General features: G+C 35.2%; 4 protein-coding genes and 1 non-coding gene across 6 annotated transcripts; 3 read left to right on the top strand and 2 right to left on the bottom strand.

The window, feature by feature from the left end:
- The first annotated feature begins 183 nt into the window (after positions 1 to 183).
- Positions 184 to 4342, top strand: LOC106351592 (GDSL esterase/lipase At5g55050-like). The gene is made up of 5 exons (XM_013791373.3): positions 184 to 2715; positions 2842 to 2987; positions 3144 to 3377; positions 3460 to 3715; positions 3926 to 4342. Exons 1-5 carry the CDS (start codon positions 2445 to 2447, stop codon positions 4147 to 4149), a joined length of 1131 nt encoding a protein of 376 aa, XP_013646827.2. The 5' UTR covers positions 184 to 2444; the 3' UTR covers positions 4150 to 4342.
- A 1665-nt stretch (positions 4343 to 6007) lies between these two features.
- On the bottom strand, positions 6008 to 6079 carry TRNAF-GAA. Its single transcript has one exon. It is a non-coding gene; the product is annotated as a tRNA-Phe (tRNA).
- A 796-nt stretch (positions 6080 to 6875) lies between these two features.
- Positions 6876 to 11428, top strand: LOC106351593 (rab3 GTPase-activating protein catalytic subunit-like). Of its 2 annotated transcripts, none has more exons than XM_048773460.1 (14): positions 6876 to 7341; positions 7594 to 7631; positions 8107 to 8310; positions 8446 to 8543; positions 8689 to 8882; positions 8984 to 9165; positions 9257 to 9601; positions 9682 to 9746; positions 9961 to 10009; positions 10090 to 10225; positions 10347 to 10431; positions 10504 to 10573; positions 10693 to 10833; positions 11022 to 11428. In XM_048773460.1, exons 1-14 carry the CDS (start codon positions 7239 to 7241, stop codon positions 11238 to 11240), a joined length of 1929 nt encoding a protein of 642 aa, XP_048629417.1. In that variant the 5' UTR covers positions 6876 to 7238; the 3' UTR covers positions 11241 to 11428. The 2 variants fall into 2 exon arrangements, with proteins under 2 accessions (XP_048629417.1, XP_048629416.1); XM_048773459.1 differs by having other exon boundaries at positions 7591 to 7631.
- A 618-nt stretch (positions 11429 to 12046) lies between these two features.
- On the top strand, positions 12047 to 15471 carry LOC106347319 (dihydrolipoyllysine-residue succinyltransferase component of 2-oxoglutarate dehydrogenase complex 1, mitochondrial-like). The gene is made up of 15 exons (XM_013786842.3): positions 12047 to 12178; positions 12420 to 12491; positions 12578 to 12655; positions 12841 to 12895; positions 12993 to 13011; positions 13120 to 13187; positions 13461 to 13535; positions 13631 to 13686; positions 13785 to 13829; positions 13911 to 14171; positions 14243 to 14337; positions 14420 to 14510; positions 14594 to 14704; positions 14787 to 14981; positions 15062 to 15471. The coding sequence occupies exons 2-15, from the start codon at positions 12432 to 12434 to the stop codon at positions 15251 to 15253; spliced, it is 1401 nt and encodes a 466-aa protein (XP_013642296.1). The 5' UTR covers positions 12047 to 12178; positions 12420 to 12431; the 3' UTR covers positions 15254 to 15471.
- A 1123-nt stretch (positions 15472 to 16594) lies between these two features.
- Positions 16595 to 20866, bottom strand: LOC106350075 (mitogen-activated protein kinase kinase kinase 18-like). Its single transcript, XM_048773457.1, has one exon. The coding sequence runs from the start codon at positions 20776 to 20778 to the stop codon at positions 19423 to 19425; it is 1356 nt and encodes a 451-aa protein (XP_048629414.1). The 5' UTR covers positions 20779 to 20866; the 3' UTR covers positions 16595 to 19422.
- Between the last annotated feature and the right edge of the window lie 1156 nt (positions 20867 to 22022).

Genomic DNA, 22022 nt, shown 5'->3' with positions numbered 1-22022 from the left:
CGTTTCTCTCATTTTTAACGAAAATATTTATTTTTGTTCAAGTATTTAATTGCTCAATCTTCCAAACTATATACTGCACACCTTAACAAATGTTAGGTTACAATTACACCCCGTTTATCAGCTTCAACAAGTGGTTGTAACCAAATTGTTACATTAGTAAAATCAAATATTATAAGATTTGAAAAGCATAAGCATGCATGATTCAATACGATTTCGTTTGATTACGAGTCAAGTCTGAGCCACGTTGTTCTTGGCAAGCTTTGTTGCATTCACTAGGCGATAGCAGCTTGACATAGGAGAAATCAACGGAAAAGACTACAATATCCTGCCTGAAGGGTTGTGATACAAACCATGCAACAGAAATGTTCAATCCCTGTGACATGCTCCAGATACAAGCCATGCTACAGAAATGTTCAATCCCTGTGACATGCTCCAGATAGAAGCCATGCTAATCTATATAAAACGCAATTTCTTACATTATAAGTAGGCGATGTAGCAACAAAATGATGCCGGAAGCAGAAGCTGCATCTGCTATAACCAGTCCTGAACCTAGGGGATGCAGTTGACACCCCAAATATAGGTAGAATGTAATTTCTTACGTTATAGTAGGGGATGCAGCAACGAAATGACTCCCGAGTTTTCATAAATTTTAACCAATCACACAAGTGAAAGTTTGTCATTCATAATTTTTATATCTTTTAGTCGAAAACTGTATGAAAGAATAAGAAAATTGGTGTCATTCCAGGATATGTTATTTTAATTTTCATCGGGTAGTAACATGCTGAAATCCCAAAAATATGGGCCTATGTATAATTTATATGCGAATGTCAATGGTACAGAATAGAAGTATTTAATCATTTGGTCAGCTACAGCTGAATAATTGAATTTTCATGATTGAATGTTTGCACACCTTATCCACATAAGTTTATTGAATATTTTTTAAATAGCGAATTAGACAAACAAACATTTTATGTTAAATCATCAAGTGAATAGACCAAAAATAAGTATGGACGAAGATGTTGAAGATTAATTTGAAGATCCATCGATGAATCTTATGAATTTTTTTTGAAACTGACTTAAATTCACTTATGCGGCCAGTTTAAAATGACTTCTAAAAACAATCATTATATGCATGAAACTGTCTTTATTTGTGTACAATGATCATTATATTATTACCAGTAGTGGAGTCAGAAAATATTTTAATGGAGTCACAATTAAAATGAAATATTATTTATATATATTTTCAAAAATATTATACTAGTAAAACCCATTTTATATATATTGTTTGGAAATTTTAAACTAGAATATAAATACATTATCTATTATTTCTTGGTGTGTCAGTTTATCAAGGGGAGTCCCATGATTCCCATCAGACAAAGGAAACATGAACATCTATTTCATGACGAAGGACATGACTGGTGGAACCGCATCAGTTGCGGTTACGGGAGTTTACAGATGCGGGTGGTTGCGGTTTTAAGTGGTTTTAAAAGATTTGTACGACTGTTATTGCGGTTAGAAATTGGTGCGTTTGCAGAATATTTATGACTCGTTAACCACCAAATAGAACATCGGTTAAATAATAAATTAACAATATTTACATTTTATATAATTATAAAAATATTAAACATCATAATATTATAATAAAATATAAACATTATATTTATAAAATTATATTTTAAATTTTAATATTATAGAAAATATTTTTATTTTATAGATTTATAACATAAATTAAAATATAATAGATATATTTTAGTATTTATATTATTTCAATTTAAAATTTTTATTTTTATTTTTGTATTTATATTGTGTTTAGAAAAAGAAGAAATTTTTTTACCTTCCCGCAACCGCTTGCAACCGCTAAGTTAGCGGTACTAACGCTAGCTGGAACTAGATTTTGAATTTAAAAGGTTTAGAACGGTTTGAATCGGTTTACAACAATTTGAATCGGTTTAGAACAGTTTGAACCGGTTTAGAGCGGTTTGAGTGATTGTTGCAAAACGTCAATAACCGTTAAAACCGCGAAAGCTGTATTTGCGGGTGGTATCGGACAAACGAGTCATGTCCTTGCTCACATCTCTGAGGAAAAAAGCATTTATAGAATCATTAGCCAGCACGACTTATTTCAATGATCCTTAATGTTATTTTTTTGCTAAAATTTGATAATGATCCTAAATGTTTCCTGTACAGTTCATTGTAGTAAAATGAAATTGCCGTAAACAGCCGCAAGATATATTTCAATTAAGGAATCACATGAACTGTCTGACAATGGCAACATAAGAAGCTTCCTCTTCTTCATTTTTATATGTTCCTCTTATTCACATTATCAATCTTAATGTCATAATAACTACCATCTCTCCTCTCTCTATATAAATCAAACCACGTCGTGTATCTCTCTTACAACCCCAAGGGAAACATTAGCTCGCCAGAAAATAAAAGATAAAAAGATGTCGGCGAACAACTTGCCGTTCCTCAGCGTTTTCCTTCTTCTCAGTTTACTCCGGTTCGATTCAATTCCCGTTTTAGAAGCAGCAGCCGGGAAATTAGGTTCGATTCCAGGAGTGTATGTGTTCGGAGATTCGTTGGTTGATGCCGGAAATAACAACTACTTACCATTTTCCTTAGCCAAAGGGAATTATCCTCATAACGGCATCGATTTTCCTAAGAAGAAAGCCACCGGAAGATTCTGTAACGGCAAGAACTTCGCAGATGTTATCGGTAAGTTTTTAAATGTTATTTTTAGTGTCCTTTGGGTATGAAAAGAAAATATTATATAGCCATTAAAATGTACTCACTCATAAGAGACGTTGGAAATTATAAAAGAGTTTTTTTTTGGTTGAATAGCGGAGAAAATTGGTTTACCGTTACCGCCGCCCTACCTCTCGCTAAGAGGCTTACTAAAATGGAGAAAGAGAGAGTCCGCCGCTGTAACAGGTGTTAACTTTGCCTCCGGCGGTGCCGGAATCTTTGATGGCTCCAGCCAATTTCCGGTAAGTTATATATTTTCTTTCATGCATGAAATAGAATATTGATACAAATGTAGTGAACTCGGAATGAACACGTGACCTATAGATCTTCATTTTAAGGCTCTCCATACTGACCTCAGTTTTTTATTTTTGTTAAATTGTTTCACTCAAATATCTCAGGGACAAGCTATTCCTTTATCACAGCAATTGAAACATTGGCTCTCTATTCATAAAGCACTCACGAGAAAGCTTGGACGATCCAAAGCACAAATTCACCTATCCAAATCTCTATTCGTTATGGTCATAGGCAGCAATGATCTTTTGAATTATATTCGATCTTCCCAACTTCGGAGAAAGAGTAGTCCTCAACAGTATACGCAATCAGTGGTCGATAGATTTAAAGCGCAATTGAAGGTAAGCATTAAAAAGAAGCTAAATATCATTTATTTGTGCTCTTGGTATTAGATACAGTTAATTAAAAAAATTATGTTGATAGATAGTTCAGGAGACTGGAGCACATAGACTTTTAATACTCGGAGTAGCACAACTCGGTTGCATGCCGAGCAGAAGAGAGAAGAACTCGACGACTCATGAATGCAATAAAGAGGCAAACATGTTGGCCTCTTTGTATAACAAAGCTCTAATAAAGATGTTGCAACAACTCAAAGAAGAGTTGAAAAGCTCAATGGCTTACTCTTACTTTGATATGTTTAACTCTGTACATGACATTGTCTCCAACCCTGCCCATTACGGTACGTTAAGAAATAAACTATTCAGATCGCTAGTCTCTAGGTTAATTAATAAAAATTAGGGGACCGACATCGTTAGAATCACGCATTCCTCACACATATGATGCACGCACCAAAATCAAAGCGGTGATACATAGAGAACAAAAAACATTAGCAAACAAGATCGAATCAACGTATATATAGTGTCATCTTCTTCTTTTAAATTATTTTCAGGTTTTTCTGACGTGACATCAGCGTGTTGTGGAAGTGGGGTATTAAACGCGGAGCTTCCTTGTTTCCCAGTGTCAAACTTATGTTCAGACAGAACCAAATATCTCTTCTGGGATCGCTATGGTCATCCCACAGAAGCTGCTGCGCGAACCATCGTCAATTTTGTGTTATCTGAGGATACACAATACTCATCTCCATTAACTCTCACTCAATTGGTCTCTTCATGATCAATCCGCGCGGCTTCGTTTGTTTCTCAATGCTCCAAACCAATATGTAGTCCACCTTAACAAATGTAGCGTTACATCACGGTTTATTTCAGCCTTTACAAGTGGTTATAACTTATAACCAGAGGCGAATGCAATGCAGAACTCTTTTTTAATGGATGCAAAAATAGAGTATAATTATTCAAAAAAAAAGAGAGTATAATATATGTGTATACTTACGCATCATAAGAGGTGTATACCTAAAATTTGTTAAAAATATATATCTTATATTTTGAAAATAATATGAGTATAATTATTCAAAAAAAAAAAGAGAGTGCTCAGTAACCTAGATTCTCATTGGAATGAGTATCATTATGGCTTCCGGTCCCAAGCAAACCATCACATAAGGCATCAAACGGTAAGGAAATCGACAATGATCATTGACTACATAGCCAAGGAAAGAGTCCTTCTCACGAAGGAGGATAGGCATCAAACGCAAGGAAATCGACAATGATCATTGTCTACATAGCCAAGGAAAGAGTCCTTCTCAGGAAGGGGAATTAATATGTGCGTTTGTTTCATCTACAACATTAATCTACTAAAATAAGTTTGGTTATGATCTCTAAATGTAGAGTTTTTGGAATAGTACCTATGTAGTAGAAAGTAGTTTTTGAGGGTTTCTTGATGAGAAAGTAACAGAAGATGACAAATCAAAAGAAACTAAACTTAATGAGCCGAAACAGGAAACTTAATACACACTATCTCGCAGATAAGCAGAAGAAATTACAAAGCCTATTGTTAAACTACACTTGAAATCGGAGAGAAGGGGAAAAAGTATCTTGAGGAAGGGTTATGCAAATGGTTTGAGGCAAGAACTTGAAGTGGCAGCAGTTTTCTTGTCTTATAGATTTCTGATTTTGTAAATGTCAAAAACAGTAGCACTTGATGTAAACATGTTTTGATTAAATAAATTTTACATTCATTCAAAAAAAAAAAATCGAAGAGAAGATATATGAATCACAATAGGAATATGTTTGAAATAACTATATAACCAGTTCAATATTAGGAAATAGAACAAAAGATTATCAAAGCAATCAGAGAGAGTTGTTTTGGGTGCAGAAAGGAGCACACAACAAAGTGTATTGTTTCACCACATGATTTAAGTAGACAGAATGTTCATCTTAAGCTTTATATAACTAACCCGTGATATTATATTCATTTAAGTAAAAACAAAAGAGACTATTGTTTCACCACAAATAAATAAACAGAAACTTCATCTAGACAAACGTTAATAACAGGCAAACTCGCCACATTTTCCTGACTTTTTTTACTATATTGTCTATATTGTCTTCTGATGCTTCTCTAGTTTTTTATTTCCCGATCTAGCGGTAATGACGGAAGTATTGCTCCCGATTAAGGAATTTAAAACTATATATCCACCAAAGGGCATCCATTATCCTTTACAAAACCACTGAAGATTCTTCAAAGCTAAGAACGTTGCCGAAACTATCTTATTGTTAATTTGGTATTTGTTTGAATCGAAATTGGTAATGTGTGGGATGTCAGACCACGATGGGTCATAAAATAATGATGCTGAGATAATTAAAATATGTATATTTATTGATTATAGAAAACAATGGTCCAACGACGTTAGTATACGTCCGCATGATCACATTTTATTAATACGGTGTAATCGAACATTTAATGAGATTTGAGATGATATTAAATGTCATTAGACAAGTAAATGTAATTTGGTAAATAAATTTCATTAATTGACGTATTTATGTTACTTTGACCTTTGACGTATGAATTTCTTAATTTGGTGATAGTAATAAGTGTTTTGGGAAATGTATTGACTATTTGTAAAATGGAAAAAAAAAAATGCGGTGAGCGTGATCGAACACGCGACCTTCAGATCTTCAGTCTGACGCTCTCCCAACTGAGCTATCCCCGCAGTTGTTATCGATTGTTTACGTTTAGATTTGTAGGTATAATCGATTAACCTAAATATGGGTCTTTTAATTCACGAGGGAGAGGCAAAATACGACAACTTCCTCCAAAGAAGTGGCAGAGCTTGCCGGTATGGTTAGACTTAGACATGTGAGTCGTGACTGTTCAAGTTCATGAAACAACTTGGAAAATAAACTCATCAGTTTTTTTTTGTGTTATTTGTTTGTATTTGCAACAAGTTAAAGTGTATATGTATTGCAGATCTGGTCTTCCATCTTCTCTTAGATGATGCTACTGACCAGGTAGCAATGCATAAGATTGAACATAACTTTGGATCGAGTATTATGGAGATAAAGTCAGAAGCACGATGGAATCAAGGATATAGCAATCTTTCTCATATTTCATGTTCTTTTTGTTCCTTTTTTCTTTTTTGTTGACTTGTGTATACAAAGCATCCCTACGTAGTTGATTACCACGCTGGGTACTCATCATCACAAATGCAATACATGAACTTTCTTATAATAAACAAATGCTAGAATCGAAATGGACGTACAGAAGAAAAAAGGTCAACAAACACCGTAAAAGGGTGCTACGGAAAATTTCAAGCTTTTACCTATTGACTTCACCCCCACCCATATAACTCGAGACACTTTACCCGAACCGTTGAATTTCTACAAAATAAGTTTGGCCCATTTCAACATTAGAATATGATACAAAAATGTTTGGTCCATTTCAACATTAGAAAACTGATTATTTTTACGACAAAAATCAAAATATAATAGGACGGAAATAATCTGTTTTTCTTTTCACAAGTAGAAACCACCTGCTTTGATAAGAATAATTTCTATGAAATAATATAAGGAAATCATAAGAATTTTAAATGAATATTAAGTTTTGACGAAAATGGGCTTACCACATCCTAGGCGACGATCTAGATTGGTCAATCTCTCCAAATTAAATTCCATACCATAAACTGTAATCTACCTATAAATTAAAAGAAACATATAAATATTGACAAGTGTCTTCTTATGCTCTCTCCAATGACTTCCCTTGAAATCTCTTTTTCTTCCCTCCCTACTCGTTGATCGATTCTCACATTCTTCTTCTCCTCTCATTCTCCTCAAGCTTTCAATGCAGTGTCGTTGACAAGACGCAACCTCATAATGGATGCGATGCCGGCGTCCTTCGTATCCAAAGCGAGAACCGCCTTCAATTCCGCCGCGGCTAAAGCGGAGCGCGTCTTAACTGATCTCAAGTCCCATCGAGGTAATCTCTCTCCTTCTTCCCTTTAGGCCTTAGCTTCATTTTCATTTACTAAAATTTGACTGATGCATAGACACATATCTCTCGACCTTTGATTGTTATCCCTTCTCCCCTGTTTTCTCGTTTTTGGTTGAGTCAAATCCTATTTTTAGGTTCTGTCTCGTGTCAAAATTCAATTCTATTTCTACTCTTGTTTTTTCTTTGGTGATGTTCATTCTTAACTCGAGTGTTTTTTTTTTCTATAACTGGAAGAAGAGGAGGAGCAATCAACGAGGAATCATAATTACTCTAAGGTAAGACACTTATGCATCATCTTGGTGCTATATAATATATATTTTATTAACTGGGAAAATGAATAAAACAATGTGAAAATTATACATTTCAAATTTTGGATTGGGAAGAAGTAGGCTAGACACTTTCTTGCTCACTCCGGTAAAAAAAATGCAGATTATAGTTATGTTTTTTCGGGGGATGATGATGTGAAGATTATATATTTCAAAGGATTTGACATTTATTCAAACATTGAGATTTGAAAGTAGTAAGCTAGTACTTTTTTGCTCACTCCGGTAAGAAACTTGCTGAACATAGTTATGTTTTATTTTGGGATGATGTGAAGAAAAGCAAATTTAATTGAACCATATTTTGAAACTGTATAGCCAAAAAAAAGATTGAGAATTCTTGGCGCTTTCACATTTCATGATAACTTTGTGAGTATTGTCCATAGATACATTTTTATTTAGTTTTGCTAATTGGAAGTGTTGTGCACAGGAAGAGAATGAAGTGAAGCATCAGGGGTGGAGAACTGCACATATTAGGAAAAAGCAAGAGTGGCAAAATAAACTGAATAACTTAAGAATTGGGAGGAGGAAAGAAGTCGAAGATCAAGACAAATTTGAGGATTCAACCATGGCTATACCTTTCTACGACGCAAATTTATACATTCTCAAAGCAAAGCAAGAACAAGAAGCCAAGGTATACTTATGGTCTACCTTTTCAGATCACTTTTGCTACTAATGGCATTGCCAAAGCATGTCATTCTTTAGTCAAGATTTTTGTTTGCTTCTCCGCTTTAGATAATTCAATCTTTGCTCTTATGGTAATTTCTAGGAATCCGATGTTGGCTACCTGGTAGAGACTCTAAATGCTGTTGATGTGAACAGTATTCCTCGAGCATCCATTGTGAAGCAGCTGGCTGTAGCCATCAAGTGAGTCTTTATAATTAAGATTTATCACAGTTTACATCTTTCCTCTTTTTTTCATGTAGTTTCTAACTAAGAAGTTATGAAAAGATTCAGTTATAGTTTTGCCTTCTCTCTCATTATGTCCTTATCACTTCTTGTTTTCTTTCAGAGCTGGAAAAGGGGCTAAGACTATTAAAGACTTCGTTGCACCGTCTGGAAATTCATCACCAGTGAAGGAGAAGGGGGGCTTAAGCCTCTCTGCCGTGAAATCACTGGTTCTTGGTGAACAAGAGGATAAACTTGGTTTTGATACAGGAGATGAGAAAAAACTTGTGTCTCTAATAAACTCCTTGTTTAATGCTGGTAAGTTTGTTTGGGAAAGTTATCTTCATCAAATTAAACTATAATCTAGTTACTGCTATTTATTTTTCCACAGTTTTTTAATGTTGGCAAATTATTTACAGATGGTAACTTCCTCATCAGAATGATTGTCTCCGATTTGGGGTCTCCTAGCAACAGAGTATCTTTCACAAAAGATCTTCATGCTGCTCCCCCTGATAGCTTTGTTGTTAAGCTAGCTGAAGTCATTGGAAGTTTCACAACACCAAGGAGAATGGCTTTGTTCTGGTTCAAGGTTGTTAATGAAGTAAGTTAATTATTGTATTGGCTTTTAAAATATCCTTCCTCACACTTGTAGTAGTTGATAACCTCTCTCAAAATAATCTACATGTGTGCAGTTGAGGAGGTTTTGGGATGAAGAGAAACACATTCCATGCATACCTGTGGACGAGAATCCAGACTTAAAAAGTTGCCTGCTTCACCAGTGGCTACAGGTTATAAACTGCTGTCTTGACAGGAGAGTCCGTTGCATAGCTGCTTCTGAAGCATTAGATGCTGCAATAAGCCAAGCTAGTTCAGGCAATGAAGATTCGGACAATTCAGAAGGGATGGGTTCTCCTGTGTCTCTTTTGTATGCTAAAAACAGCACAGGAGAACTCGTACTGCGCTTAGGGGCCCACCACCAAGTTGAAAACTTGATAATGTTGGAGACTGGTGAAGCTGTGTATGCCCCAGTAACGCAGGTTAGTTAACTTCAGTCATAGTTGAGAACCAACCGCTGTTACCTTCTCGATCTCTTTAAGTCCTAGTGTTTTATATGTAGGATGGTCCACTGTTGACAGAAGATCTTATTAAAGAAACAGAAGAACTAGTATTGAGGACAGGGAGGTGAGTGTCATTGAATAATCCATGTAGCTTTATTTCAACTCCATATTCCATAGGAATATCTTTTCTATTGGTTTTAATTTCTATATCCTGAGTTGTTAAATGGAAAACAATAGACATTTTATCTGGTTTACTTTTTCATTCATTAAAATTCAGACATTTTTCATATATTCAATGTTCTTGATAAATTGGATTGTTGTCTTTCTTATGGGTTCAGCATGGGAGCTGGATGTTCTCAACTCTTGTCTGACATGCAGGCATTCAAGGTGTGAATGATCAATCTTATTGATGTGATGGTTGGTGTGATATGAATTTGATTTTGTATATGTACATACATCTATGATAGGCAGCAAATCCTGGATGTACTTTGGAGGATTTTGTGAGATGGCACTCTCCTCCAGACTGGACTGAGAATGATACCTCTTCTGGAGATGACTCTTCTCCTCCCCGAGGTCAATTAAGTATCCGTATGCAAAAAGCAGGTTCCACCTTTTCTCTTGTTCTGCTTTCTCTCAGTTTCTTTTTTTTCTGTGGTTAACACAATTGTAATCTTTCAAGTCTTGGTCTCAATGTTCTTTTGCAACATTATTTTGTTATTATCAGGTAATTTATGGCGACAGCTGTGGGAAACGGCTAAACCACTGCCTGCGATTAAGCAAACACCACTCTTTGATGAAGATTTAGCTGTGTAAGTGTCAATAATATGCCACCTTAGACACAGTGGATTCTGGATTTGATCACTCATTAAAACTTATAACAGGGAAGGAATCTTGAACTCCTTGGAAGACATTCCAGCTGCTGAACTTTTCGAGCAGCTGTTTGTTTCTCTTGTAAGTTCTCCTCCACCAAATCACATATTATCCTTTCCTTGTAATGTCCCAGTGCAGCCCTTGTCTAGAATAAGAGTCTTGGATTAGTATATGGCATAATTTTATAAAAATGTATACAGGTTGCACTAGGATTTGTGATGGTGGAGCCAGTAATATCCACAAACGATGACTTGTCAAAGCTTTTCTTCGAATGCAAGGATTATGTAGTCGCCATTTGCGAAGGAGGCGCAGTAACTGATAAGCTTGATGATCTCTGCCAGGTACCTACTATAACTCTGTATGCACATATTCAAAACCTTGACTCAGAATCAACTAAATAAAAGTAAGAATGTTTTTAACAGATGACTAAAGTAAAAGACCATGTGGATATATGAACAACCATGATCACTAATCGTATATATTCTAATTCCATTAAAGCTTGGGTTATTTTTTAATTTGATATTGATAGGTGTATGAAACAGTGGAAGCAATGTTATTACGTCCAGAAAAAGTCTTGAGATCAATGAAGCAAACAGAGAAGTCGCTATCAGGCGTGAACGGAACAAAACAGCGGTTCAAGAGGCTCAGTTTCATCTTCCGTGGAAAAGAAGGAAACCAGAAAAGAGTTCCATCAGAAACTGAACAGAAATGTATGGAGCCCGCTCCAGCTGTTTTCTGGTCTTTTTGATGAATAAGTTCTCAAATACCTTAAAATGGGACTCTTGTATGAACTCTGAATACTTGTTTTATTTATTTTATCTGGTTTTGAGTCATTTCTCAAATTGGTTGGTAATTGTATAATTTAAATCATTCAAAGCATTTCTCAGATGGAAACTTAAATCTGATGAAAATGAATAAGATTGTTTAGTCTTCTGTGAAATTTGTTCAAAAAAAAAAAGTCTACTGTGAAACATCTTTGTGTTTGAAAGAAAGTTCCTATTGGAATAAAAATCTGTCGCGGGGGAAGCTTCTGAACGTGTGACTAGTCTTGGGAAGCAGGTCAGACCTGCTCTATTTGACCTGACATGTTCCACAGCAGACTGAAACTTCTTCCGGTCCACAAAATTTGACATGCATAATCTCAGCAGACAAAAAATACTGCATCCACACCCATTCTATTTGTGAGACATGCCCGTTTTATAAATTATAACTAAAAAGGATTTTTAATAATATAAATCATATAGAGTAAATTATACATCCATATTTTATGAAATAAAAGTTTAATTAATATATGCTAGATAATAGTATAATACTTATATTCATAAATATTTATACACCTTTTTAAAAAAAAATTCTGAAATTTTGAGTATCCACCAAACCTTGCTCAAGGACAGGTTTTCAGTTGATCAAACGGCGGCGTTTTCAATCTTTCACTCAGTCATACTGCACATTTACTGCTCCAATATATTTGATTTTACGTGAATATATTCAATTTAGTCAGAAAAAGGAAGCTTCGACACGTGTAAGAATCCTGTGAAGTTGCCATATTCTAGCGACTTGCTCAAAAGCACAGAAAAGTCATACGCTTTTCCCCACTCATCTCTCTATTTGTTCCCCATCTCCTTCAATCCTCCAAACCCTAACGTTCTCATTCGGCGCTGAAGTTATTATAACTCTGTCTCTTTGGTGAGAAATTCAATCTCCATATCTCTCATTTTCTTGATTCATTTTTATTATTGAAAAGTCGTTTAAATGACATTTTACGAATCTGAGCAAGTTCTGGGCTTTGATTGGTTTCTGATTTAGAGAAAGTATTGATTTGTCTTAGAGATCAAACAAGTTTCCCATTTCATCTCTTGATTTGTCTGTTTGTGCGGTTATTACAATAAAATCTCACCCCGACAACTAATTGATTATTTTATTACAGAGATTTGGTACGATGATGTTGCGTGCTGTCATAAGGAGAGCTTCAAGTAGAGCCTCTTCTGCTTCTTCTTTGGTTAGTCTTCCTTTTTTTTCATTTAGATCCGTCCATGTTTTGTGTTTAGATCATTTCCGAAATATGATACTTCTTGTCTCTTTCAGGGATTGGGAAAATCACTGCAATCATCTCGCGTTGCAGCGTCTGCTCAAAGCTTTCACTCTGTTTCATCATCAACAGATGTAACGTTTCTTATCCAGATTGTCTTGTTATTATTACATATCATTTGATTTTAGCTCTCTCTATACATGTGAACATCATCCTCTTAGGAGGTTTCTTAAACCAGTTGTAGATTTGTGATCCTTTGTGTGTCTTCTTCCATGGACACGCTATTTTATTTTTTAAAGTGTTGTTTGTATTGTAACAGACCCTTGTGCCTCGTGGAAGCCATTCTCGTAGCTTCCATCATCGTTCTTGTCCAGGTTTTTCTTTTTCTTTTTTATCACAGAACCTTTTGTTATTGTGATTTTTTTCTTTTAGTTGACAATTGTTCTCGTATTTGCGTTTTTTGTTCTGCAGGGTGTCCAGACTGCTCCAGGTTAGGAAGAACCTCTGTTTTTTTTTTTTGTTTTCTTCATGGATATAACTAAAATCTCTTACATTTCTTGTACTTTCAGCCTTACCAATTTTATATTGATGTGTGTAGGACTGTTTCCAGCAGCTTCCGAGGCACAACCCTGCAAAGATGGGTCAGGCCTTTTTCATCTGATAGTGGTATGGTTGGTTTCTCTAGCTGAGATATTTTTATTGTTTCGCTTGCTTTTGAACCCACACACAGTAGCTTAGCTAAGTGACCCGTTAGAAATGCAGAATCAGTGTTTGGATAGATGATACATCTCAGCTCAGCTAACCGACAATATTCATTTTATTTTGGTTCCGATATTTATGAAATGTTTGGCTCAGTTTGGGGGTTTTTGGGTCTATACTATTGCTGTAACTTGTATTTCTAGGCTTTTTGACGCACTTTCTTGTATATTGTGATTGAAGGGGATGTCGTTGAAGCTGTTGTGCCTCACATGGGTGAATCAATCACTGATGGAACCCTCGCCAGCTTTCTCAAGAGTATGCTTCTCTTTGCAGTGTCATCTTGTCCTTTCTTTCCGTACATGTAGCATATGTATCTAATATTTTTTTATTATTGGTGCTTCTTCTTGCAGAACCTGGTGATAGAGTAGAGGCTGATGAGGCTATTGCACAAATTGAAACCGACAAGGTATCAAAACAATTACTTGCATTAATATCTCTAGTTATTTTTCCAGGTTCTGACGTAGCTTTTCTAATACTTCTCTTTGATTCATCTATATTCTTTAGGTGACAATAGATATTGCTAGCCCAGCAAGTGGTGTGATCCAAGAGGTAGAATACTTGAGTCATTTATTATTCATATACTTCTTCTCCTGTCTTCCTATGCCTAATTACTTTTATCCTTTTATGCAGTTTCTTGTCAAGGAAGGAGATACTGTAGAACCAGGAAACAAGGTAGCTATCATCTCAACCTCTGCGGATGCTCTCTCTCATGTTGCACCCTCAGAAAAGACAGCAGAGAAACTTGCTGCCAAGCCTTCTCCTCCTCCTGCTGAGGAGCCCAAAGTTGAAAGTACTAAAGTTGCGGAGAAGCCCAAGGCACCATCACCTCCACCGCCGACTAAACAGTCAGCTAAAGAGCCGCAGCTTCCTCCTAAGGATAGGGAAAGACGGGTATGCAAACTCTGTCATTTAGATATCTGTTCCTTTTCCCTGTGAGACCAAAGCTAATTACAACAATGCAGGTTCCTATGACAAGACTTCGCAAGCGTGTGGCAACTAGGTTGAAAGACTCCCAAAACACTTTTGCGTTGCTTACAACTTTCAATGAAGTTGACATGTGAGTTAACCAATGTTCATATCTCGCTTATCATTATTCAAACTTTTAGTTTTCACAAACTTAAGTTTCCTTTCTCATTTAGGACTAATCTGATGAAGCTCCGGTCTCAATACAAGGATGCATTCTTTGAAAAGCATGGAGTGAAGTTGGGGCTTATGTCTGGGTTCATCAAAGTACGCTTGAAAAAGTTTCCTGAACTAATTAACTTATCAAAACTCCACAGATAAAAGTAATCTTCTTAAACTGTTTGTTTCAGGCTGCTGTTAGTGCCCTCCAGCACCAACCAGTGGTAAATGCAGTTATCGATGGAGATGACATCATTTACAGAGACTACGTAGACATCAGTATTGCCGTTGGTACCTCTAAGGTCTGTGTCCGCTCTTAGATATAATTATATAATACCATCTTTAAGGTTTTGAAGTGATTGATTCTTTTGTTTCTGTGTCCAGGGTCTTGTGGTTCCAGTCATCAGAGGTGCTGACCAGATGAACTTTGCTGACATTGAGAAAACGATAAACTCTCTAGCCAAGAAGGCTAATGAAGGAACCATATCAATCGACGAGATGGCTGGAGGATCATTCACTGTATCTAACGGTGGTGTCTACGGAAGTCTCATAAGCACTCCTATCATCAACCCTCCTCAGGTTCGATTTCACCGTACTAAAAACTGAACAAAGAAACGGTTCTTTTGTTCCCTTTACTAACTTAAAAATGTCATGTGTAGTCTGCTATACTTGGAATGCATTCAATCGTGCAACGTCCAATGGTTGTGGGAGGAAGCGTGGTACCGAGGCCGATGATGTATGTTGCGCTGACATATGATCATAGGCTGATTGATGGAAGAGAGGCTGTGTACTTCTTGCGCCGTATTAAGGATGTTGTGGAAGATCCTCAGAGGCTTCTTCTCGACATATGATGACAGAAAGATTCTGGGAAGACAGATGAGATCACAAGTCTCTTGGTCTTTGTTTCCTTTACAGATTTGCTATCTGAGAAAAAAAAAAAACTGAACTACTTTTTCGAGTTTCTACTGGGCTGGGAAAGCCTCGGTGTATTGAGTTTATTTATTTTATATACAGTTTGAACAAAATGTTACAATTTTGACTAAAATAATGTCATTGATTTTTATTGGGATCTTCACTTCCATAGAGATTTTTTTTGTCAGCTACCCGTATCACTAGATCAAGTTATAATCAAACTGAAATATATTTTTCAAAAAGCATATCTGTGTCTGATCTATATGGAAGTAAAGAACGCTATACGTGATTATGTATGTTGCCCATAATAATCTTTTCATCTCAGCTTGTAAGGCTTCGGTTACATGCATTTGATCTTTAAGACTTCACTCTATATCATTAACATTGTCATTAGGGGTGGGCGTTCGGGTACCCGTTCGGGTTCGGATCGGGTATTTCGGATTTTCGGGTATTTCGGTATAGAGGTGTAGGACCCGTTCGGGTATTTCTATACTTCGGGTCGGGTTCGGGTATTTTTAGTTCGGTTTCGGTTAATTTAGATCGGGTTCGGATATTTAGATTTTGAAAAAAAATTAAATTTTTCATTTCTTAAATTTCTTGTATTTAAGAATATAAATTTTACTTAACTTTTTTTTTTAATTTTTAATAGATTAAATGGTTAATAGATTTGGACATAACATTTTAAAACTAAAAATGCATTAATTTAGTTATTGTTTTTTGTTAAATGGTGTTTATGATGCGATGCAAATTTAAAGTTCGCAGAAGAATTGATAGAGTTGATACTCTATCAAAAAAGAAGACCGTGGAGGGAAAAGCATATTTACAAGTTAATTCATTTGATCTAGTGTTGTTTTCTCTTCATCTTGATTATGCTATTAGTTGTGTATTATTATCTTATGTATTGTATATGTATTCGTTTCATGTTATATTCTAATTAATAAATTCAAGTTGATAAAAAAAAAAAAAACTTGATATGATTTTTAAGTGAGTACCAAATCATTTTTTTCGTAATTGCATGTATATCATATGAACTTAAAGTATGTGTAGTATTAATATAAATATTTTATATAAAATAAGAGATGTAAACTAGAAATATAAGGTTAATTATACATATGTTCGGTTATCTTCGGATATCCATTCGGGTTCGGATATTATCCATTCGGGTTCGGATATCCAATCTCTCCTAATTCAATACCCGTTCGGATATTTTCCTACTTCGGTTCGGATTTCGGTTCGGGTTTTTCGGATCGGGTTCGGATGCCACTTCGGATATCGGGTAAAGTGCCCACCCCTAATTGTCATCATCGATCCATAGAGATTCTTTATTAAGTGGTGCAAAATTCACGATATGTTTTTTGGACGTTAAGTATATCGATTGGGGATGAATCGGCTTTGATCATCAATTAATTTTGAATTTAACATTCGTCTGTCGCTTACGCTTTCTTTAGAGTATCGGAACTTCTAAGTCTCATATATATGAATGATCACCTGAGGCATTAATCCTCATTATTCTTGAAACCGATCTAGACGCTCAAGTTTTTTTGTGTCTATGATAAGATTCAAAGAGACAATATAGATCAAATCATCTAGTTATCAGTACTGCCACTTGAATTTAGGACGTTTACATAACTCATTTGGCTACTCGGAATGGTCCTCTTTTCTTAACCACCAGACTTGCATCATAAGCCATTACTATTAAGATACTAAGATATTTTGTTAAACCAAACACACTTGTACCAATAACGGTTCGTTGGAGTCTTGCGTGTGAGCCAATGAGGTAGCATATTGATACATATAAGTTAAATATAGCAACACAAGAAAGAAAACTTGCCATTCTCTTTTGGAAGTATTAACTTTTGTTCATATAATAATATGCAACAAAAAAAAGGTAATCGAGTTGTTGAAATGGATAAGGCTCTATAAGCCCATGCAATCCTAGTGGAATACATGAAAAATGAGCAATAGTATTTTATTATTTTTATATTAAAGATGGCTAAAGATGAGTTATGGTGTATTGAGTGTGTGTGCCAACGAGAACACTTCCACCTTTTTCTAAAGTCAACCTTTTAAATTATATATATGTTATTTACAATGAATCCAGATTGTTCTGAAAAGACTATTGTTGTCTCCTGTAATATAGAGATTTTTCAATGAATTTGAGAAAGTAAGAAATCATGCACATTAGGGTATATATATATGCCTTTCGTTGAATGTGTTTGCAATTGTAAATATGTATCTGCCCAAAGGCCAAAGCTTCAAGGAAACGGTGAAAGTTAAAAATGTTTCTATGATTAAGCAACTGATGATAATCTCTTCAAATTCGAATCAGATACATTGGATCAAATCTAACCTAATCATGAATCGTAGTAACTCTATAACGGTGATGTGAATATCGTGTTGGAAAAAAAAACTAATCATATAAATTTAACAATACGTTGATAAAATTACATACAAATCCAGTTAGCTTAACCAATATGAAATAGTAGCAGTTACAATATCATTTGGTCAGTTGGTCGAATTATGACAAATATGTATAAGTAAGTTATCATTGATGTTAAAAAAGTATACCGTATACGTAACTTATTTGTTTGATTTCTTGTGTGGTACTGATAGTAATAATTGTTAATACTTAATAGTTGTTACCAAACCTTTTTACCATAAAATGTTTTATATGGTTTTTCTTGACTTCGATGCATGAGATCATTTTGTCATCGACATAGAGTCATGCTTTCATCACCACCTCACCATCAACCTTTTGGACATTAAGTGGGATACTTAGACCTACTTTTCTTAGGCATCGAAATTCGAATGTGTGACTACTTTTCAGTTCTATCTTTTGATTTAAAAATCAAGATAGCAAAATGTTTTCTGTCAAAACAGACTTACATCTAGGCATCCACATTTTTTAAGCAATATATTTTAAATCAGAACAATGTTGAATTAATAGTTTTCAGTTAGTCAATACATTATTATAATTACTGAAAATATTGGTTTAAAAACTGTGTATACCTTATTTAACTAAAAGACAAGTTATGAAACAACAAATTGCTTTTTCGAACTTATAAATTAAATCAGAAAAAGCTGACTTTAGACGACTTTGGTTGTTTTGATCTTTTAACAAATGAAAGGCATCGCATATATAGAGGACCGAAATTAAAGTCAACCTGAATGAACCTGGTCAAGAAATACCAGACTTTGATTAGTGTGTACTGTGTAGAAAGTAAACGCCAACTTTGGTTAGAGACCCCAGAAAAGTCTTATGCTTTCGCATTTGAATGGAACTCCGTTGTGGTTTTGGTAAACACAAAAATAATATTAAAATACTATGAAAATAATAGATAAATGTTAGACCAACTAAAATAATTTGACTTAGCATAAAGTCCAATTCATTATGAAGAGTGGTTTCCGTACTTAAATTCCTCACCAGAAGGCAGAAACATATCAACCCGACGACGACTTTCCCCTGTGTTATACCACCACCAGTAACCACTTACCATCACCTAACCTTTCAAAACTTAAAAATCTCAAAAGATTACAAGTACGGTAAATTATCATATAATTATTTCTATAAACCTTAGAAGTTATACACATACTAATTACTGGGAGCTTCTAAATTGTCTAGTACCTTTACATCTATTTACTTCTATTTTTAAGTTAACAGAGAATACATATATATCTTTATCATTTATTTTTACTTCTTAGAACAATTTGTATATCTGAACATAATCAAAGGTTAACTGCATCATCTACTCGTCCATTTTGTAACTCGCTATTATAGTTGTTAATAGGTTAACTGCATCATCTGCTCCTCCATTTTTAACAACTATTTGGTCTCTGTCTAGAAAATCAAAACTATACCCACCAACATAATGTTAATTTCTAAACACAAAGTAATATGAAATCATTTTGTAGTTGCACTTCTAAAATTATAATCTACTTGGCTATGTAAAGAGAGCTCAATGTGGAACCAAATCATGCAACAAATGAGTAGTCAATAAGCGATGACAAGTCATAAATGTTGACATAATCGCCTATGTTTTTTTGGGCAATCTCGCCTATGTTCTAAACACATATACAGAACATTTTAACAATCTACAAAATTGCAAGTCTAGCTTTCGGTGTAACTATCAAATGGTATCGATTTAGATATACTAACTTGTATAATCATTGTAATGTGATTAAAGAAATGATTCTTAGTATTATCATCAACAAATGTTTCATCCTTGTGTACAAAACCATCTTCAAGATGATCATAATAAAGAATTATATTATCCTCATGAAAGAGGTCATTAGAGTAAAAATAAAAAATGTTGTTCTCGGTAGAAGAATATTCCAAGAACAAGCTGTCTTCTTGATCCAAGATCCAATCCTCAAATCCTCCCACTTCTTCTTCCTCCGATGACGTTGCTTCAACGCAATCCACATCTTCGTTATCGTCTTCATTACTTTTCTCTATCTCTCCGTTGCCTCTAACTTCAATCCAACCATCCTCCGCCGTAGTTTCGCCGGGATTCTCATCTCCGACGAGTTTCTTGATTCGGTCAGTCGCTGAAGACTCCCATAAACTCGAAGAGTCCGCTTGAATGAACCGACTTCTCGAGGTTTCACATGAATTCCAGAAACCTTGATCCAACACAGTACTAGGAGAATAATTCTTCAGACAAGAACCAACCTGAGTTTGAGATTGGTCTTCTTCCTCCAAAAACGGATGTTGAAGCAACTCTTCAGCCGTCCATCTCTGTTTCGGATCTCTTACCAGACACTTCCTCAAAAAGTCTTTCCCTTTCTCCGACAAAACCTCCGGAACCTCCGGCGACTCTCCGGTGAACCCAATCTTGTAAATCGCAGCAACGACGTCGTTTAGTTCCGGCCAAGGACTCGAACCCGTAGCCATCTCTATCACCACACACCCCAAAGCCCACACATCAGCCGGAAACCCCTGCTCTTCACCACGCGCCACCTCCGGTGACATAAACGCCGGTGTACCGGAAAACTCCAAACTCCCGTTTCCCGCCATTTTTGCGCAGCCCAAATCGGCGATCTTCGCTGTTTCCTCTCCGATCATAACATTCTCGCTCTTCAAATCGCAATGAACGATTCCTCTACCGTGAAGATACATTAACCCCTTAAGAATCTGTCGCGTGTAGAATCTAATCTCCGGCTCCGGCAACTTCCCGCCGGAGTTCTTGATCAAATCGTGAATGCTCCCGCCGGGAACGTATTCCATCAAGAGGTTATACATCAGTTTGTTGTTCTCCGTCGTTGTGTTAGAACCAATGTAGTTTACTACGTAAGGAGAGTTCAAACGCGACAAGATCGTTTGTTCTCTCTGCAAAAACGCCGATGAAGAAAGCTCTGCGGATTTGACGGCGAAGAATTCACCGGAGTTTGTGATTGCTAGTGAGACGGTGGCGGTTGAGCCTCGCCCTATGATTGGTCCTCTTATCCAGTTTTGTTCCTCCATTAGAGCAGAGCAAGAAAAAAACAGAGGAGATGGATAGAGAAGGAAACTTGTAGAGAGAGAGAGAGGTTTTAAATGTTTAAGCAAAGAGTTATGATGTGATTGTTTATATATACACACTCACACAAAACAACACAACTCATGTATGGTATTCGTATGTATGTGTGAATGTATATGACTTTGGCATGAGGTTTTAGTTGGTGTCTTAATTCAAAGTCTGAACAGCGATTAATTACTTTCTTTTAGTTTTTATTCTTATCCTCCAATTATTAAGCACCAAAACTTTACCTTATCTTCCACTTTTAATTTTAGATTATTGCTATCTTAGATCTGATACCGCCGTTTAAGTTGGAGTTCAATATGAGATTATGTTAAAAAGGAATAAAATATGACTTGATCATTGGTAATTAGTTCTCCCATCAAGGAACCATGACTTCATCATGTTCTTGAATATATTAGCAGACATTAGATAACAAAGATCCAAATCACGTTCCATTTACGTTGGTCTTTTTGAAGAAATTTTAAACTGTTTTGGTTGGTAGAATGGCACATAATTCAAGCACAAAAGTACAAAACGAAAAGAAAAATTGAAATGGATAATTGCCCATCACAGTTTCAATAAGTTATTATCCATCAGATACACCATTAAATATAAACTTTTTAATGTTGTAAATTTTGTGATAAGAAATTGATGATTGATAAATTTGGTATATATGATACTGGGAAAAGTAACAAAAACCCAAAAAGATAACATATCCTTATTTTAGATATGTGATGTATGCATTGCATATAGGTACTCTTAAGAGCATTTCCAATATAAAACTTCATTTTTTCTTCAAAAATGGAGTAAAACTGAAAATGGAGTAAAATTACTCCAACCCTATTCTATTTTCCATTATATAATGGAGTAATGAACAAACAAAAAATAGATTATTCCATTTATGGAGTAAATTTCATTATGAAGTGAGATATGAAGTTGGGTTGGAGCATTCATTATTTCATATTTACTTTTACTCATTTTAAAAGAAAAAAATGGAGTAGGTATGGAGATGCCATAAGATCAAGTGAGTTATGACATTTGTTTGCTAAATGGATTATATACTTTAAATTTGTATCTTTAGGAAGTAATCTTTTAGTAAATTCAAACAACATTTATTAAATTAGTTTAAAATATTCATTAATGGGGGATTCATGAAATATAGATAATCGCTTTTCATAATCCCGTATTTTATAGTGAGAAATAATGC

This window comes from Brassica napus, chromosome A3 (assembly GCF_020379485.1).
Source record: "Brassica napus cultivar Da-Ae chromosome A3, Da-Ae, whole genome shotgun sequence".
Taxonomy (NCBI): domain Eukaryota; kingdom Viridiplantae; phylum Streptophyta; class Magnoliopsida; order Brassicales; family Brassicaceae; genus Brassica; species Brassica napus.
This window is presented reverse-complemented; position numbering and strand designations above follow the sequence as displayed.

Excerpts from the sequence above, each read along its gene's own strand:
- LOC106351592 (XM_013791373.3), top strand. The coding sequence starts at position 2,445 with ATGTCGGCGAACAACTTGCCGTTCCTCAGCGTTTTCCTTCTTCTCAGT. Across the intron at positions 2,988-3,143 it reads ATGGCTCCAGCCAATTTCCG|GGACAAGCTATTCCTTTATC; the intron begins GTAAGTTATATA and ends CAAATATCTCAG. Across the intron at positions 3,378-3,459 it reads GATTTAAAGCGCAATTGAAG|ATAGTTCAGGAGACTGGAGC; the intron begins GTAAGCATTAAA and ends TTATGTTGATAG.
- LOC106351593 (XM_048773459.1), top strand. The coding sequence starts at position 7,239 with ATGGATGCGATGCCGGCGTCCTTCGTATCCAAAGCGAGAACCGCCTTC. Across the intron at positions 9,602-9,681 it reads TGTATGCCCCAGTAACGCAG|GATGGTCCACTGTTGACAGA; the intron begins GTTAGTTAACTT and ends TTTTATATGTAG. Across the intron at positions 10,010-10,089 it reads CTGACATGCAGGCATTCAAG|GCAGCAAATCCTGGATGTAC; the intron begins GTGTGAATGATC and ends CATCTATGATAG.
- LOC106347319 (XM_013786842.3), top strand. The coding sequence starts at position 12,432 with ATGATGTTGCGTGCTGTCATAAGGAGAGCTTCAAGTAGAGCCTCTTCT. Across the intron at positions 12,492-12,577 it reads CCTCTTCTGCTTCTTCTTTG|GGATTGGGAAAATCACTGCA; the intron begins GTTAGTCTTCCT and ends TGTCTCTTTCAG. Across the intron at positions 13,536-13,630 it reads CCTCGCCAGCTTTCTCAAGA|AACCTGGTGATAGAGTAGAG; the intron begins GTATGCTTCTCT and ends TTCTTCTTGCAG.
- LOC106350075 (XM_048773457.1), bottom strand. The coding sequence starts at position 20,778 with ATGGAGGAACAAAACTGGATAAGAGGACCAATCATAGGGCGAGGCTCA.